The sequence below is a fragment of the Mytilus californianus genome, unplaced genomic scaffold, assembly GCF_021869535.1.
Source record: "Mytilus californianus isolate M0D057914Y unplaced genomic scaffold, xbMytCali1.0.p SCAF_3, whole genome shotgun sequence".
NCBI classification, from domain to species: Eukaryota; Metazoa; Mollusca; class Bivalvia; order Mytilida; family Mytilidae; genus Mytilus; species Mytilus californianus.
The window spans coordinates 18826493-18845039 of NW_026262679.1; the positions used below are offsets into that span (position 1 = coordinate 18826493).

The 18547-nt window shown below is 30.2% G+C and overlaps 1 protein-coding gene across 15 annotated transcripts in view; it reads left to right on the forward strand.

Moving 5' to 3' along the window:
* Window positions 1-14482, forward strand: part of LOC127734058 (protein unc-13 homolog B-like) — a 166763-nt gene extending 152281 nt beyond the window's left edge. For 12 of the 15 annotated variants that reach the window (XM_052243657.1, XM_052243656.1, XM_052243658.1 and 9 more), the window contains 6 exons: window positions 224-278; window positions 2311-2382; window positions 4185-4286; window positions 7613-7934; window positions 8592-8751; window positions 9449-14482. In XM_052243657.1, coding sequence (XP_052099617.1) covers window positions 224-278; window positions 2311-2382; window positions 4185-4286; window positions 7613-7934; window positions 8592-8751; window positions 9449-9737 — 1000 coding nt within the window. In that variant the 3' untranslated portion in view covers window positions 9738-14482. Of the gene's footprint in view, window positions 1-223; window positions 279-2310; window positions 2383-2893; window positions 2927-4184; window positions 4287-7612; window positions 7935-8591; window positions 8752-9448 lie in introns of those variants that run through there. The other 3 variants (XM_052243663.1, XR_007997393.1, XR_007997394.1) reach the window with 3 other exon arrangements.
* Window positions 14483-18547: the final 4065 nt, after the last annotated feature.

Sequence of the window (18547 nt, forward strand, 5' to 3'; positions counted from 1 at the left end):
GATATCATGAACTTGCTTTTGTGTCAGCCTTGCTATACTCTGCGTGAGAAAATAATTAAAAAAGACTAACATAGAAAACTACTAACCATGGATTTTTTTTTCAGTTTGAAACTGCATCATAAATTTCTAGAACTAATTTATTTTGATTTTGCAAGATACTAACTATTTTCTATTGGATTATTTGGAATGAAAGTTTTACTTATCACTACAATGTTTGCTTCAGCTTACAACTGTTTGCCAGAGTGTGTGAAAAGACTGTGCTGAAAAGATTACTCAAGGTATAGTATTAAAGGGGACTGTAACCATCAACAATTTAGGCTGAATTTCAAGTTTTATTAGAGAATTAACAATTTTTTATTTTTATTATCTGACATTATGCACGCCTTTCAACTTTAATAGCTAAATATATTTAGGTATACACAAAATGATCACAGTAAATATCAACAGATGAAGTATTTGCTCCAAAAAGTAAAATCTACTGAAACGTCGCCCTGCAACATCAACAAAAAAATAAGCAATTAAAATATGTTACAGGCATCAATTTCTTAAAAAATGAATAGTAAGCATGGGCTATTGTCAAATTATTCTAAATATTTGTAGAAATAAGACAAAACATCAGTTATTCGATTTTTACAGATGTGAATTTAAGCATGGATGGAATTTGGGTACTCCTCATTACAGAATCATGGGTCGTTTGGAGGTCGGTTCAAACCCATTTTTCTATGATTCAATATGGTTCAATTGGTTGGACTCTATAGTAAATAAGGATATATCTACAAAATAAACACAGAATGGAAACTTTTGTCTGGATCAAAAATAAATGTTGGTGAAAAAACTGTCAAAATAGGTGCAATTTGGGTACCCCCAGGTTATATATATTATTGTAATCTTATTTACAATATACTGTAAAATGTTAAATGTTTAATTACCATACAGGCAGAAATTACTGCATACTTAGAATATCCTAGTTTATTGTTTATTTGTTAATTAAATTGTTAATTGCCATCAATGATTTATACAGGGGGAAATTACTGCTTTATACATTTCATTATGAAGAGACGTCAACTACTGCTAGGGGAAAATAACAGAAGATAATAAACTTGCCCAAATTCCTGACCATTATCTTTTGTTAGGTCGCACAACAGGTCATAGACTAAGTGTCATTTAGTAAGGAAATGTGGGTTATGGGAACACTAAGATGGTTAATAAGCTACGTTTAAGGATATTATTGGTGCAAAATGTTGAGGAAAATTATATAGGAAACATTAAAAAGATTAGTTGTAGTGTCATTAGTTTACTTAGGTACATAAGAAAAGAATATTTTGAAAAGATTGCTCATCAAAGCTTAAAACTATATGATCCATTCAACTGTATATTAAATTATATATATCAAAACAAATAATAAAAGTTTTGCTTAAATAAAAAAAATGGAATCAGCCAATGCATATTTTTCTTAAAAGGGTGAAAAAGTTACTTCCTTATTGGCTTTAGTTTGTGGGAAGGAAAATAAAATGTTTATGCCCCTGCCGCAGTGAAAGGGGCATTTAGTGTTACCCTTGTTAATTACATTATGATGTTATATGCAAGCAGGGGCATGGACACATTCTCCATTTATTACAATATATAACAATTAAGTGCGGCAAAATATATTAAAATATGCTGCAAACCATATATGAAGCTTTTTATTGGAGATGATTGAATGAGCATACAGAAAAAAGAAATGCATGATAGTCAATTTAGAACAACAACTGTTAACTCCCTTTGTATATAAGTTTACTGTTAAGAAGTGTTACAAATACAACTTCTATATATTATCCTATTATATTCAAAACTAGATTGCTGCTTCATATCAAGTCTTTATCAGATCTGTGTATGAGATCAACTTAACCCAATAGGCCAATTTTCATTAGTATTTCAGAAATTTATATTTTTATGCCCCATTTATGGGCATTATGTTTTTTGGTCTGTGCGTTCGTTTGTCCGTCCGACTGTCAGTGCTGCTTCAGGTTAAAGTTTTTGGTCAAGGTAGTTTTTGATGAAGTTGAAGTCCAATCAACTTGAAACTTAGTACACATGTTCCCTATGATATGATCTTTCTAATTTTAATGCCAAATTAGAGTTTTGACCCCAATTTCAGGGTCCACTGAACATAGAAAATGATAGTGCGAGTGGGGCATTCATGTACTATGGACACATTCTTGTAATTGATATGCCTACATCATGCGCCATTAAGAACTCTATATATTAAAGATATATGACATAATTAAAACATATTGTATTTCATTGATAGTTTAAATTTTCAACTTTCAGGAGCTATGGAGAATAGTAGTGTATACAATGGAGAAAATAGTTGTGCTTCCTCCCCTCTCTGATCCAAGACAGGTAATTAACATATTTTATGTTTACAGTGATGTTTTAATGATTTAACATTGAATTATAGTTGAAGATGGGATTTGAATTACTATAAAATATGGGGTATTGTACTTGAAACAATATTGCAAGACTCAAGTAGAATTGAATTTTTTTTTATTGCTGTTCCTCATCAAGCAGTTTGCTGCATTGTCTTCTGGAAGAATCAGGATACTGATTTTCAACAGCTAGGTAATGATTTGAATAATAGAAGATGAACTTCATGTGTTCCAGCTGTTAGGAGCTCATATCAAATAAGAGCTATTTATCTATTGGTCTATTTGAATTTAAATTGTTATGGTAGTGCTGTCCACTTTTTATCCAATGGTACTTATTATAATGTCAATGACACACTGTTTCTTATAAAGTATTTAAAATGCCTGATAAGTATATCAATTTAGTGTTAATTTTACATTGCAGTAGCATATATGACATTGCAGTTTATTTTGAGTACTGTGAAATTATATGTTATGTATTTTTGAAGACTAAAGACGACAACAAAGACAAAGATCTTAGGGTATTGACACGATTGTAAAGTTTAAAATCTCCAAAATAGAGCTCCTCCCTTGTCAAACATCTTCGGTTTACTAAGTCAGCCTTCTTACATGTAATGATAGTTATTTCTAAAATACGGCTCATAAAAATCTTTTATATAAGACATAGTTATGATTAAAATAAAAGACTGATGAAGGAGGAAGCCTCTGTTTTGAAGGTTGTTTAAAACCATGCTTTATAGAATATATAACCAGGACAAAAATCTGTTATTTTAATGTACTAATGAAACAGTGTGCTATAGTGGAAATATATATGCTAACATCCTTAATAGTTACTTTACAATGACATATAGAAATATTTTATTTTACTAATTGGAAATTTAACTTAAGTATTATTGTACATTTAACCACACTTTAGTACAGCAATGAATTAAACTGTATTTTAGAATGACAGATTTAAGACATGTTACATATGACTGGATATGGTTTTCAGCATTTATTTATATATCTTTGCTTATATTCATATAAATGGTGACTGGTTTTTCTCTAAAGGACTATATCATAATATTTTTTTATATATGGATGAAAATTTTTCAGTCCAAAAAGCATAGTGATATTTGCAGATTCCGTCCTGTATGTACTGAACAGCTTCCCGACAAATTAAAATTTTGATTTATGTGTATTTGTATTATTTCAAAAATTATGATTAATAACTAAAGTTCTTTTGATGAACCTAGACAGTTGGTAACCAGGGAGCCAGAATGCCACCTCTTTTCTTTACAATATAGTTTAATGATATATTTATACCTGTACCATTTCAGTACTTAACATTAACAGCCAAAGGTGGTTTTGATAAACCTAGACGCTTTATCTTTGGTGGTGTAAGTCAAGGAGCCACCTTTCTTGTTTACGTTGTTAGCTTTTATCACTATGATGGCTGAGATACAATATTGTCATTTTTATGGATTTTTTTATTTTTCAGTTATTTTACCAAATGTTGGTTGTAGTCTTTAGACAGTTTGTGTATCCCTTTTACCTTGACCTTTCACCTGCTTTTTGATTTATGGAGAATTGTTCTTAAAAATGTATATAAGATTGAAATTTCTTGCATGAATACATTTTCTACAACAGAATGAATGAAACAACTCTCTCTATGACAAATTTTTTATCATGGGAGAAGACCAAAGCATGTCGAAATATATTTTATTTTATATAACTTGTGTATTTGTCATGATATGTTGGAAATGGACTGAGGTATGAATTATGGCTATGCTCTTTCAGCTTATACCCTTGCCTGGGACAGCACAGGCTAAGATTGAAGATGTCTCTCGCCTTTTCCTAAACCATGTCAGCCAAATGCCCATGAATGTGCCTATGATCCAGGTGAAACCTTGTGTTGTATCAATTGTTGTCTCCCTTTGATTTCATGTAATTGTCATTTGTTTTATGAATTTATTTTGTTTTTAAGTTGATTACAGTCAGTTATTTTTTTATTTATTTTTTTAAGATTAAACAGAATCGAAAAAATGTGCACCATGTAATTGTAGTTTTCACACTTGTAGAAGAAAATATTTCAATATATATATAAAAAACATAACATTTATGTTTTTCACAAATAATATTACTTTTATAGTACAATATAATACCATACCACTGCACAACATAAAAACACATAAGATCCTTAAATGGGAAGTTCATCATTTGAAATTGTGTATTATCTTTAATAATGGCAAAATGAAATGGCCTGAAAAATGCCCAGATTATACATTTTAATTATCCATAACCTGATTTCTAAACTTTTACACATATATAGAAACAAACCATTGTTAGTTTGTCTAACTGATATAAAGAATGGACAATGTCAGAGATTCCTTTGTTTTACCATCCAAGTGCTTTCTTGATTCATATCTATATGTCTTAACATAATGTTTCCTCCGGTAAAAAAAAAAGTCACCAATACATATATTTAATGTTTGAATACTTCTTTTTTTCATGACACATAAAGTTAGATTAGAATTATAGTTCATATCTAGTACTTCAAGATTTAATATCATATGAATCTGCTTGCATGTGTACTTTGATGATCGCCTTAGATCAGCTGAAATCAGACGTGTATTTTTATAAAGTAGGTCACTGTTAAGGCATAGTGAGTCATTATGACAAAATATTAATAATACAGAAATTCTAATCGTTGGTTAAACCTGTGCGAATTTTTTACATTTTTTTTTTTTTATTTAAAAATGATTTTTTTTTTCATGGGAGAAGTATGTGACAATGCACATTAAACCTGTATACTCTTATGTTATCACCATACAGACCCAGAATTATTAGGCTGTTTACCTAAAAATAAAGACCAATTTCTTCTTAACTAAAAAATGAATTATAACAAAACTTTCACAAAATCTTTATTACATATGTACTTGTGCTTCTATTTTTCTTTGATCAGAATGATTTCTGGAGTTTCCCATACAAAAACATGGACTTTTCAATTTCATACCCCATCTACAACTCCTCCTAAACCAGTTGATGGATTTCAATCTTAACTTTTGCAGATTCTACATGACATAATGCCCTTGTGCACATTCTATTTTACTCTTTGATCAGAATTATTTCTGATTTCTCAAACAAAAATATGGACTTTTATGTTCCATATATAATGATAATTCTTTTCAAGTGGTTATATGGAGTGGTAGTATTAATTTGTGTGATCTGCTCACAGTATTCTAGTAGGTATATGGAATGATTGCAAGGTGTACATCACCATATGGCAGGCTTCATCTGAACTTGACCTCCTTTTCATGGAACATTTATCAACTTTAAGTTTTCATGGTTAGGTCCCCTTCACAGGTACTATTGCAATAAGCCAACTTTATTTGGTTTATGGTGTACATGTCCATCTGGCATGGTTCATCTGACAACCTGATTTTGGCTCCGTTCTAGATTAGAATGACAAGATCTCAAAATGAGGCTAATTTGGAAGTTTTTGCAGTATAAATTGTAAGAAGTTTGAAACCCTAAATCCAATTCAAGAATATAGATACTAATATATTACATAGTAATGCCTTGTGAATATCTCAGATCATTATTATTGGATAGAATTTTAATACTTTTTGATTTTCCAATGGAAGAGGCCAAAGTGAACTTTTCATACCTTTTCTTTTACCTTCAAAATGTAACTGACCACTCATACAGTTAACTTTTTTGAATTTTGTAACGCTGCTGAACAGTTAGTTACAGAACTTTGTGAAACTTTCAAAGAATCTTACTTTTGCACTTTCCTATTTGATTTCTTCTTCGAAATAATATTTTGGGCTTACGTAGGGACAATCTAATTTAAAACTGAATGGTTTCTGAAAATAGAAGCAATGCGAGATAGGTTTTAATTTGATTGACGTAGAGATGACCTTGAAGTCGTCATATCTGCACACTATAGTAGGCATTTGTATCAGCTTCTCCTAAACCCCTGATGATAATCAAACTTTCTCACGCTCTTCACCATAATGCTATTGTACACCTACTATTTATTTTTTATTTTTTTATCAGAATCACTTTTAGGGTTTCCTTTAGCAAATCATGTACTTTACAAAGAGTAGGTTGGAATTTATTTTTGATTAGATTAGAAGTTGAATTTAAATTATTGTGTGTAAAAAGTGCTTACTCATTAGTCCATATAAAATGTTCACTCAGGTATTGCCAATCCTTATGCCTTCCAGACTTCATTTGCATTATCACATTGCTGATTCCCATTTGGTAAATCTCTTCAAGAGTTATTATAAAACTACTTTAAAAGGGAATGTCCATGTGTTTCTTTGACTAGATTGTCTTATAGTTTCTAGTAGGACTTTCAACTTTCTACTTTTTTTTCACTGCCATATGTACATGTACATTAAGAAATGATTTTTGCATGCTATGGTTATTTTTAAAATTATGCATGACAGCTTGAAATGCTTCTGTAGTGCATGTTCTGATTAAATAATGATGTTTACAGCAAAATTGTTTCTCAAGTGAAAAGCTGTAGATTTAATTAGATAAATAAAATAATATTATGGAAAATATGCAAAAAAAAGTCAAAGCTGTAGCTCTGTTCAGATAATTTATATTTTAAATGTATGTAAAAAAAAATAGATAATAAGCATTTTTAAAAGGTTTACATAGGGGTAAAATGTAGATTTTGGCTTATATCTCTGAAACCAAAGCATTTAGAGTAAATCTGACAAGAGTAAAACTGATTATCAGGTCAAGATCTATCTGCCCTGAAATTTTCAGACAAATCTGTCAATGTTTTAAGAATGCTGGGAAATGAGAACTTTGAGTTGACACTAAAGATATATTACATAAGTTTAAAGGAAGTTTTAAAATTTGAATGATTTAAATAATTCTACATGGCTGGTTTAAATACTACAGTGACTTAAAGAAACTAATTGAGATGAATCAAAGCCGATTTATTTGTTTTGAAACAGTTAAAGATTATCTGGTTGTCTTTAAATTTGAATTACATTTAATGTGTAAAGGTATTTTTGCTTTTCTGGTTGTCTTTAAATTTGAATTGAATTTAATTTGAACAAATATTTTTGCTTTTCTGATTGTCTAAATTTGAATTTCATTTAATGTGAATAAATATTTTTGCTTGTCTGGTTGTCTTTAAATTAGAAATTCATTTAATGTGACTTTTATTATTTTTTACAATGTGAATGTTCTATATAATGTAGGATATGTCAAAAGAGGCAGAGAAGAATTTAAGTCCTAAACAATGTGCCGTGTTGGACATGGCCTTGGATACAATCAAGCAATTCTTCCATGCTGGAGGACAGGGTCTAAAGAAGACGTTCCTGGACAAGTCACCTGAATTACAGTCACTCAGATATGCTCTGTCATTATATACTCAAACTACCGATACTTTGATAAAAACATTTGTCAGTACACAAACATCACAGGACGAACTCGGCAATAGGGATCCTGTTGGTGAAGTGTCAATCCAAGTAGATCTCATTACTCACCCTGGAACTGGGGAACATAAAGTTACAGTCAAAGGTAGGTAACTCACCCTTGAACTGGGGAACATAAAGTTACAGTCAAAGGTAGGTAACTCAACCTGGAACTGGGGAACATAAAGTTACAGTCAAAGGTAGGTAACTCACCCTGGAACTGGGGAACATAAAGTTACAGTCAAAGGTAGGTAACTCACCCTGGAACTGGGGAACATAAAGTTACAGTCAAAGGTGTGTGTGATTTTGGAAAAAGGAGATGTGGAAGATACTGTAGGGATAGTCAAAGTCATAAGTCGAAAACAAAACTTACAATGCCATGGCAAAAAACGAAAATTGACCAAAAGACCATCAACAGTCTACAAAACAGAACATAGAAAATAATGGCTGAGCAACATGAACCCCACCAAAAAACCAGGGTTGATCTCAGATGCTGCAGAAGGGTAGCAGATGGTGCTCTACATGTGGCACCTGTTTAGACCCACGAAACATAAAGTAACAATTAAATTTAAAACTAAATCTTGGTTTGTCTATAGTGTTTATTAAAGTTTTTATGTTGTTACCTACTCTAGAAATAAGAAACATAATGTTACAATTAGATGAGAAAAAATTAAACCAGTATCAGTTAAGATAGAAGTATGGTTAATTAGATGCAATTATCTATGAAAAAATGTACCAATTATTATTGCTTTGTCTTTTACAGTTGTGGCAGCCAATGACCTTAAATGGCAGACATCATCAATGTTTCGACCTTTTGTTGAGGTCATCATTATAGGTCCTCACTTGAGTGACAAACGTAGAAAACATTCCACAAAATCAAAAAGCAACAACTGGTCACCAAAGTTTAATGAAACATTTCAATTGTAAGTACACAACTGGGTGATATGGCAGAATCTATATATTTAGAATTTTCATTTCAAAATGGTTCCCCAAAAAAAAAAGACAGCATTACAAATGATAAGAACAAATACAGGAAACCATCCAAAGAAAGTAGCTAAATATTTAGCAGCAACACTTCTGTAGAAAACAAACAGTTTACTTTAGTTCACATTTTTTTTTACATTTTCAAATACTTTAGAAGAACCAGATCTGAACTTTTACCAACTCTCATTCTTAAATTATGATTATCTTTCTCTGGAATTTAAATTGATATTAACATGATATATGAAAACATTTAAATGAATTGAAAGTAAAAGGTGACTTATTGGTCTATGGGTGTACTTTTGTTTTGTCAGATTATATTGTGTATATAAATGTATTTCTGATGATTTACACACATCACTATAATAAACAATTTCCTTACTTTATATTCCAAAGCCAACTCTACACACTATTATTTGTCAGTATATAGTTTCCTATATATTGGGATTTATAAGTCACTTAAATTATTACATAACGAATCGTTTTGATACATTTTAAAATCAAATCAAATGTAAGAGTAATAAGGACAAATTCATGCATTATTGGATAATGATATTTAACTCTTTTACCAGATTTTGATATCTATATGTAAGATTCTTTCATATTTATTATTAAGAATACATTTGAAATATTTTCCAGCATCCTTGGAAATGAAGACGAACCAGATGCATATGAACTCCATATTTGTGTTAAAGACTATTGTTTTGCACGAGAAGATCGACTCATTGGTGTAGCAGTCATGCAGTTAAAAAACATTATAGAACAAGGAAGCTGTGCTTGTTGGTGCTCCTTATGTCCCAGAATTCATTTAGACGAGACAGGATGGACTATTTTGCGTATTTTATCTCAGAGAACGAATGATGAAGTTGCCAAAGAATTTGTGAAATTAAAATCGGAAGTAAGGCATGCAGAGGAGGTATCTAAGTGATGATCCAAGTCATACATCATGTCTATATATAGATCCTATTCTGGTCCCAGACTGGTAATAGTTTGAACACTACTTAGAAAGTATACTGGTTCAGCTGAGGTTGTTTATAAAAGTGCTTGCTGGAGGTTAAAATATCAGTACAGGAGTTAGTGAAGACAGGTGATGTTGTGAGAGGGTACCAGAAAGTGGATCCAGTTGTGTAATTCTAGTTGTGTTAAGCATTTGTGAAGAACATGGTCCATGTTAAAATCTGCTTCCAGTTTTCAGAAATCATTATTTACAATCAAACTTTCATTCATTCTTAGATATAATAAAGTTTATACATCAAACTAAAAAGATAGAACTTATATAATATTACTTCTTGTTTTCATTCAAGTTTATTTTTAACATGCGTCTTTGCAAATGCTTTCACACAATTTTGTAAAATGCTCAAAACTTTCAAAGTTGTGTAATATATATATATGTATAGAATTTTTTATACATTTCTACTGTTAAGTTTCTAGGTTTTAAACAAGTTGTAGTGCAATGTCAAATGTGATATTGGTTCCTCAAGCTTTAATTTTTGTTTGATTTTTCATCCTATTATTTTGTCAGCTAAAATGTCCCTCATTAGATGAAGTATCCCCTCAAAACTGTTTAGTTAAGTAAGTTTTCTTTGCTGTAACAAATGAAAAGTGTTCAATTTCTATTTATAAAGTTCAAAAGTAAGTAATTTTAAGTTGCCATTTACACTTCAATTATCATTATAGTTACGGGAAGAATTATGTAAAATTGCTTTTTGTTGTCAGTAAGCACAGAATTAACAATTCAACTATATTTCTAAGGAAAGTCTTATGTTTACAAGAAAATGTAAAATTGTTATCTCTCTGTTTATGATTTAGTTTATTCTAGTAAATCATTTATATAAGTTATTTAATCATAGAATTAACAAGAAAGTTTTGCGACTAGATTAGTTTATTATTGCATTTACAAGTAAATTAATTATGTTAATATTTTGCAAATTATTTTGTAACCAAATCAGTTATTTAAATAAATTTACCTTATCAAAGTGAAATATTTTGATACACTAGTGGTTATTTTTTTTTCCATTCTGATTTAGAAGAAAAAATTACTTTTTTTTCCAAATTTTTTTTCTAAATTAAATTTGAAAAAGATATGGATTGCCATTCTTATTTTTAAAGTTAAAAAAAAGAATTGTTAAGAAATCCAACAATGCTGTATTTTGTTTGAAAATATGATGAAACATCTATCTTTTATTTTAAACAAAAAGAACCTTACATATACTTAGTTTTCATGTGGTATATTTATTTACAAATCATCATTGAACTAAATATTGTCCAAGGCAACACTGCTACAATGAGTTAATTATATTTGTCTGTCATGGACTATGTAAAAGAAAATTAAAAAAATAATAATTTTGAACTAACTGGGGATTTTTAAACTGTGATATGAAAATGTTTCTATATAGTGAGAAAAAAAAATGATTATAAATCAAAATTTTGTTGATTTCTTATTACATTTATTTGAAAACCATAGGTTGAAAAATATCTTCATTAAAGCATTTAGTTGTACGAGCGGGTATGTCTCTAAGTCTTTCTATAAAAAGGTTGTTACTATTATTTATTTGTAAAGTTATGTTGTATATATACTGATGTTGATTTCTGTAATATAGATTCCATAGAAAATCAAATTCCACTATAGATGTACATTCCTATTAATTTATTTCTGAGTTTACAGCTGTTTTTTACATATAAACTTACGGGGTTTCAATTTACAGTACTTAGAATGTGCAGAGATTACAATGAAAACAGTTCACATGTAGATGAATCTGATTTCCAAATTATCATTATTATGCAATTAACATTCAACTAGAAATTTTAATTGGCTTATTGCAAGCACACTATTTAGAAAAGAACATATTTTTTATTTTGTTTATTTTTTGCTTGCTTAAAGATGTAAATTTGGGACTAAAAACTAGGTTGTCTTAGTACATCATTTACTCTGTACTGTTATGAGGTCCAAAAAAGGTTATTGACAAATCATTACAGAATCACAATTTAAAAGTATTTTTATGAATAATTGTCTAATGAAATAAGTTATTAATCTGTTTAATGTAATCATATTCTGTAAAATTAAAGAATCATGTATATTGCGGCTTTAATCAATTTCTGAAATCCATAAATATACTTATGTTGCTTTTTTTGTTATATTTTATTCCCATAGATTATGAAATATGAATTCTTTGTTTAGTATTCGGGATATAATTGTAATGTAATGGATGATTTGTCAAACTTACAAATATTATTCAATTTTATGAAGTTTGTAAGCACACAAAAGATTGTATATTCAAGTTGTTCAGATGTTTTACTGTATTTGTTTTACAAGCTGATCTCTGAACAGTTTTAGAGTAATATAGTTGATAATTTACCCGTAGTACATCAAATTTATACTAAACAAAGGATTACATACATTATTTATATAGTGAAAGGGTAACCGTGTCATAAACGTGCAATATATAGTTGTTTTACAATCAAAATATCTTAGTTTCTATAGATCTATTGCTGGATAAATATCAATGCCTGAGGTAATAACTATACCAATTTCTTTTAACTCTCCATTAAAAGTACAATGACAAACTTTTCAAAGCTATATATTTTCGAAACCTAGAATGCTTTGAATTAATTTGAATTTGCTCCAAAAAACTGTATGCAGTTTATGTTTTTGTGAAGACTGCTTATTTACAAATATTAAAACTGATTAAAATCAAACCTTTTGAAGTAATTGGCAGAACAATGTAAAAATTACATGGAAATAGTTCATAATAATAATTGATGTTTTAGAGGCAGAAAAAATAGTCCAGTGTAGCACCATTGAGGTTTTGAAACATATTTTGTGTCAAAAACATAAGCTGCATACTTTCCTAAAATATTAATTATTCAAATGTTCCCCCCTTTTTTTCTTTAAAATACAATTCTGTAAAGGTTTATATTTATTAGAATAAAGATATACATTTATTTTGTTTATTGAATTAACTTATTATTAAACTGCAATATAAGTATCATCAGTGGCCAAAGTTAATAATGTAGATTTATATATTTATTTATAGAGTATAAGTTAATATGCATAATTAATACATCAACAGGACTCCATCTTGATTACAGATACACATATAGATAAACCTTGGCTCAGACTGTCTGGCATTTTAATTTGTATAGTTTAACCTATTTTGTTAGTTGAACAGAGGTTTTTTCACCATTTAATTCAAATAAAAGTATTTGTAAAAATTCTATTAGAATGCTTTTAGAGGGAATAACTGCCTTAGTTATAAAATATCCATAAAATAGATTGTTTATGTGTCCTGGTGATGTATAATCACACTGTACAACATAACTGATTCATTTTCATTAGAAAACATTGACAAATATGGTCAACATGTCTTGTTATATATAGAGAGGTAAGAAATCATATTGACATAAACAATTGCTTAATAAATTTTACTTTTTAATTGTAACCTGCTATCCTACTATTTTGAACTTTAAATCGATTTTTGGTACATATCTTAAAATCAGTGCAAATACAGTTTGATAGTATCAAAAACTAGTCATGATCAAAACAATATTTCAACAATAGCTTTTTCCATAGATTCAAATCTGACCTTTATTAGGAATAAGTTTGGTAAGGGACTGAATATTAAGTCCATTGTATTCAAATAAAAAGTGTTTCAAGTCGATAAATATACATGAAAGAAAATAAAATAGAAATATTTTTTTTCAAACTTTTCTCATAAAAGTTGACAATGCAGTCTAAATATACTTGACTTTTGTGACAATTGACAAAATCATCTGGATATCAACCACATGTCGGTCTAGGAAACAGAGTGCAGGGTTGGGCAAAAGAAATTCTCCAGTCAGATATGTAATTAGTTATAACAAGCATAATGTCTAAAGATACTTTTTGTTGACATTTGCTGTATGTTTCTGATCATAAAAACCAAAGGAAATTGACTTGATTAGATTGAACTTTGAGGAAAATAAAAATTTGTTTTGTTTGTGATGTCATGAAAAGAATGCAGATTTGTAAATTTTCATCAAAGGGATCTGTATCCTATCTAGTCATTGTTTTAGCTTCATTACGATAATGGTCATTAAATCCTTATTTGAAATGTTTGTACTAGGAGCCATATTGGGGCCTTATCAAACCTACTACTTTAAAACGGGTCACTTTTTGACAGTAAAATTCATTGATGTATTGTAATAGACATGAACTATACAACCAGATGATCTGTTACATTAGGGGTAAACAACAACTGTAAAATCATATTGGTAATCATGTGAACAGTGAACAAACAATGTCAGTTGATCATGTGATGTTAGTTTTGACTTGAAAACTCATGTTGGTTGGATGGTGTGATATTGCATATTTATTGAAGATAAATTTATTTAGACACAATATTTTTAGTATAACTTACTAACAGAGGTAGTGTAACAAGTCAAAATTTATGTTCAGTTGTGGAAATATTTTTTTTGTTTTAGTTAATTATATACATATATGTGTTTTTTTCTGTTATACATAGATATTTTTTTCTATTTTGTCAGATTTTGTTGACAAGAAAATTCTGTAGAGAGAGATTAATCTCATTGAGAATTCCCGGATTAATGGTTGTGGTAGCATGAAATCCAATTGTTAAATTTTTTATCTTCTTTTGTTATGTATATTATAAAACAATAAATATTCATAATCTTTTATTCAAGTCTTTTGTGTATATATTTTCCCTGCAAATTTGATATCATTAACATGACCCATATTGTGAACTGAATATTATTACAAGAATCAGAATAACTTGCTTGGAATAGTTAAACAAAGGCAAGTTTACTTGTGTTGCTCAGTCTTTAGTTTTCTATGATGTGTTTTGTAGACTGTTGTTTGTCTTTTGGTCATTTTTTGTTTTTTGTCATGGTGTTTTCGAGTTTGTCTTTTGATCGTTTTTTGTTTTTTGTCATGGCGTTTTTGACTAATGAGTTTAAATATCTCTTTGTTATCTTCAGCCTTTCTTTAACTTAGTTTATATTTTTAAGTATAAAGATATGAAGATGTGGTGTGATTGACCAATGACCAAATGACAAGGATGTAATCAACTACAGGTCACTGTACTGCTTTTAACAATCAACAAAAAACTTATCATATAGTAAGCTTTAAAAGGTCACTAGGAAACAAAATGTGAAAAAAATCAAAACAGAATTGATTTAAGCTAAAAGAAAATCAATTATGGCAACAACAAACTCTGGACCACAGGCTTAAGGCTTTGTTCTGAAAGACATGTTTTATAGTGATTAACTCACCCCCTAATCTATAACAGTGATGTATTAGTACTGCAATAGTTCAAAACTAAAAATTATTTGAAAATGGTTTAAATTATCAGATCAGTACTAAGCACAACAAGTACTGATATAAGAATACTTGCAATTACTGGTAGCTAGTTCAAAAAGTTAAATCACAAAAATACTGAACTCCGAGGAAAATTCAAAACGGAAAGTTCCTAATCAAATGGCAAAATCAAAAGCACAAACACATCAAACGAATGGACAACAACTGTCATATTCCTGACTTGGTACAGGCATTTCCTTATGTAGAAAATGGTGGATTGAACCTGGTTTTATAGCTAGCTAAACTTCTCACTTGTATGACAGTCGCATCAAATTCCAGTATATTGACAACGATGCCTGAATAAAACAAACAGACACAATAGGTAAAAACGTCAAAATAAGGGTACAGCAGTCAACACCGTGTCACAATCTTAATCACAACAAAAACAAACAAATATTTAACAAAGAAGCAGGGACCGAATCGTGATTTTAACATTAACTCTGGCGTAGAATCATGTGTTTGACGTCAGAATGTAAACACCACACAGGTAGAGATTTGAAATAATTTTTCGTTCAAAGTATGCAAAAATTATAATAGAACAGTAACACAATGGCAGGATGTTTAAAGTACAGAGACACGTCATATGTATCAAAGAAACATAAAAAGTCACACATACAAAGTACACAAGTAAAAATGAAAAATAATACAAACAACACAATGACGGGATGCATGAGTACAGAGCCACCTCAAATGTATATCACCAAAAACAGACTAAACAGTAAAAGTAATATTAATAAAGACAAATAAAAGAATACTTTAACACGTTATTAAGACGATAAACAGCGTCAGTACGCAGAATCTATACTTCAAGACCATCATATATTATTTGTGAAGTTGATACGGAATATTTATCAACAAGGTCTTGGTACCTTCCGATGAACTTTTTTAGAAAAAGAACGAGACGTTCTTTGACATACCCCTGGTTCATCAACTTTCTGCTCAGACACGTGACGTTTTACAAAGCCTAGTAGGAGCTGCAAGCTCTTGAATACCGAATAAGTTGGGAAATGTATATCAAAGCCCATTTTCAACTAATATATATACTACTGGTATGTCTTTCAAGAATAAATTTCAATCAGTACACCTGCAATGGATTTAATCCAATGACATCCTAAGCAGTATTATGCCATAATATATTACTATTAAGTATCAAGAGGATGTAGGACCAAAGCTGTTAATAACCGATGCAATACATGTTATTAAGTAATGTATTAAACTATTAAAAATAAAATAATGTAAGTATTGATAATGACATTCAAATATTTTACTACATTGTACAATGTAACTTATGTTAAAGAAGGAGAAGATACTATGGCCAAAAAGAAACAGCGGAAAAACCAACAACAGTTCACAAAACACTACATAGAAACAAAAGATAGAGCAACTCAGACCATGTCAATCATTTGGGGGAAACTCCGGTGCCTTGGAAGTCACAATTCCTACTTCACATCTAAGCCTAAGATATCACCAAATTGGTCATATAACTTCTCTAGACCTTAAGCTTTTCTGATTGTTAAAGTTAGAAATGAAAACACAATTCCAAGGACAAGACTTACTGGTAGACAAAAACGGAAAATTAAAAAAGAAAAAAATACAAGACTGAAAATTAAAGCAACATGAACTCCTTGTAATAAAAAACTGGGAAGAATTCCAGTGTTCCCAAAGGTTGAGCAAACCCTATTTCTGCTCCACTGATGGCACCTGGTGGATTGTTCATTGCAAGTTAAGCTTTCTGTGATGTCAATGTGGAGGAAGTGACGACAAGATTATAGCTTTGAAAAGTGGAACATATCTGTTGTCATCCGTTACACATCTTACTCAAAATTACCAACCAAATCATGATGCCATCCAAAAAACTTCCAAAATGGATGACTTCAACGATTTAGAACTCTTGATTTTTAAAATAGATTCCTGGTAAACTGCAATCCTCTACCAAGGAATTTTGCTACATTGGAATGGAAAGTTCATACTAAGAGAACTGAAATCATCTCTTTTGTCGTAATGTTAAGTTCTCATCCGACCCTCTGTTTACCAATTTCTAGATGTCTATCAAGGTATGAAGCTGACTTTATTTTGTCTGTGGTATATTTTCAAGTTAAGTTAGATAGATGTGATCCACATAAGCACACAAGCTATTAAACAGACAATTTATTTAAGAGTATGATCACAGATCCTTTAAATTCATAAGTTCAACATTCAACCAACAGCTATCAGTACCTTAGCTAGTAGTAACTAGTGTTAGTAACATACACGACTTAAAAGGAAGGATGAAAGGGTCAAATGTGTATTCTACTATTAATTGTACTGATAGCTGTTAGTTAAATGTTACCACTTATGATTTTGAAGGATCATTGATCATACTCCTAAATACATTGTCTGTTTATAGCTTATATAGCTAATTTCTGTAATCTTATTTCTTTGTTCCTTTGGGTACCCAAGAAAAGATTTATTCTGTGGCTATTGTCATAAAGATTATTTGCTGTTTCCTTGTACGTATTTGCTGTTAGTCTATTTTGTATGTTAACTTGTTTGTTATTGATATCGTCTGCTGTTGATGATTGACACAGATGATTTTGATGGTTGGTTCATTTGTTTTTTTATGGTTGGTATAGTATGTTGTTGATTGTTGATACACTGGGTTGTTGATGGATAGTAATAAAATTGAGAATGAAAATGGGGAATGTGTCAAAGAGACAACAACCCGACCATAGAACAGACAACAGCAGAAGGTCACCAACAGGTCTTCAATGCAGCGAGAAATTCCCGCACCCGGAAAGTTGGTTGTTGATGGTTGGTACGGTTGATTGTTGATGGTTGGTACGGTTGATTGTTGATAGTTCTTACAGTTGGTTGTTGGTTGGTACAACAGTTGTTTGTTGATGGTTGGTTAAGTAAATTGTTGGTGGTTGACACAGTTGATGGTTGATGAATAGTTCAGATAATTGTTGATGGTTGGTACAGTTGATTGTTGATGGTTAATACGAGGTTGGATGTTTGACACAATTTTTTGTTGATGATTGACACATTTGTTTGTTGATGATTTGTAAAATTGGTTGTTTATGGTTGTTGAAGTTGGTTGTTGATGGTTGACACAGTTGATTATTAATAGCTGTTAAAGTTGATTGTTGATGGTTTGTACAGTTGGTTATTGACGGTTTATATAGTTTGTTTGGTACAGTTGGTTCTTCATGGTTGGCACAGTTGATTTTTGATGGTTTGTAAAGTTGGTTGTTGATATTTGGTACAGTTGGTTGTTAGTGGTTTGTACAGTTAGTTTTTGATGGTTATTGTAGTTGGTTATTGATGACTGGTACACTTAATTGATGATGGTTGGTACAGCTGGTTATTGATGGCTGGAGCAGTTGTTGTTGATGGTTTATAAAGTT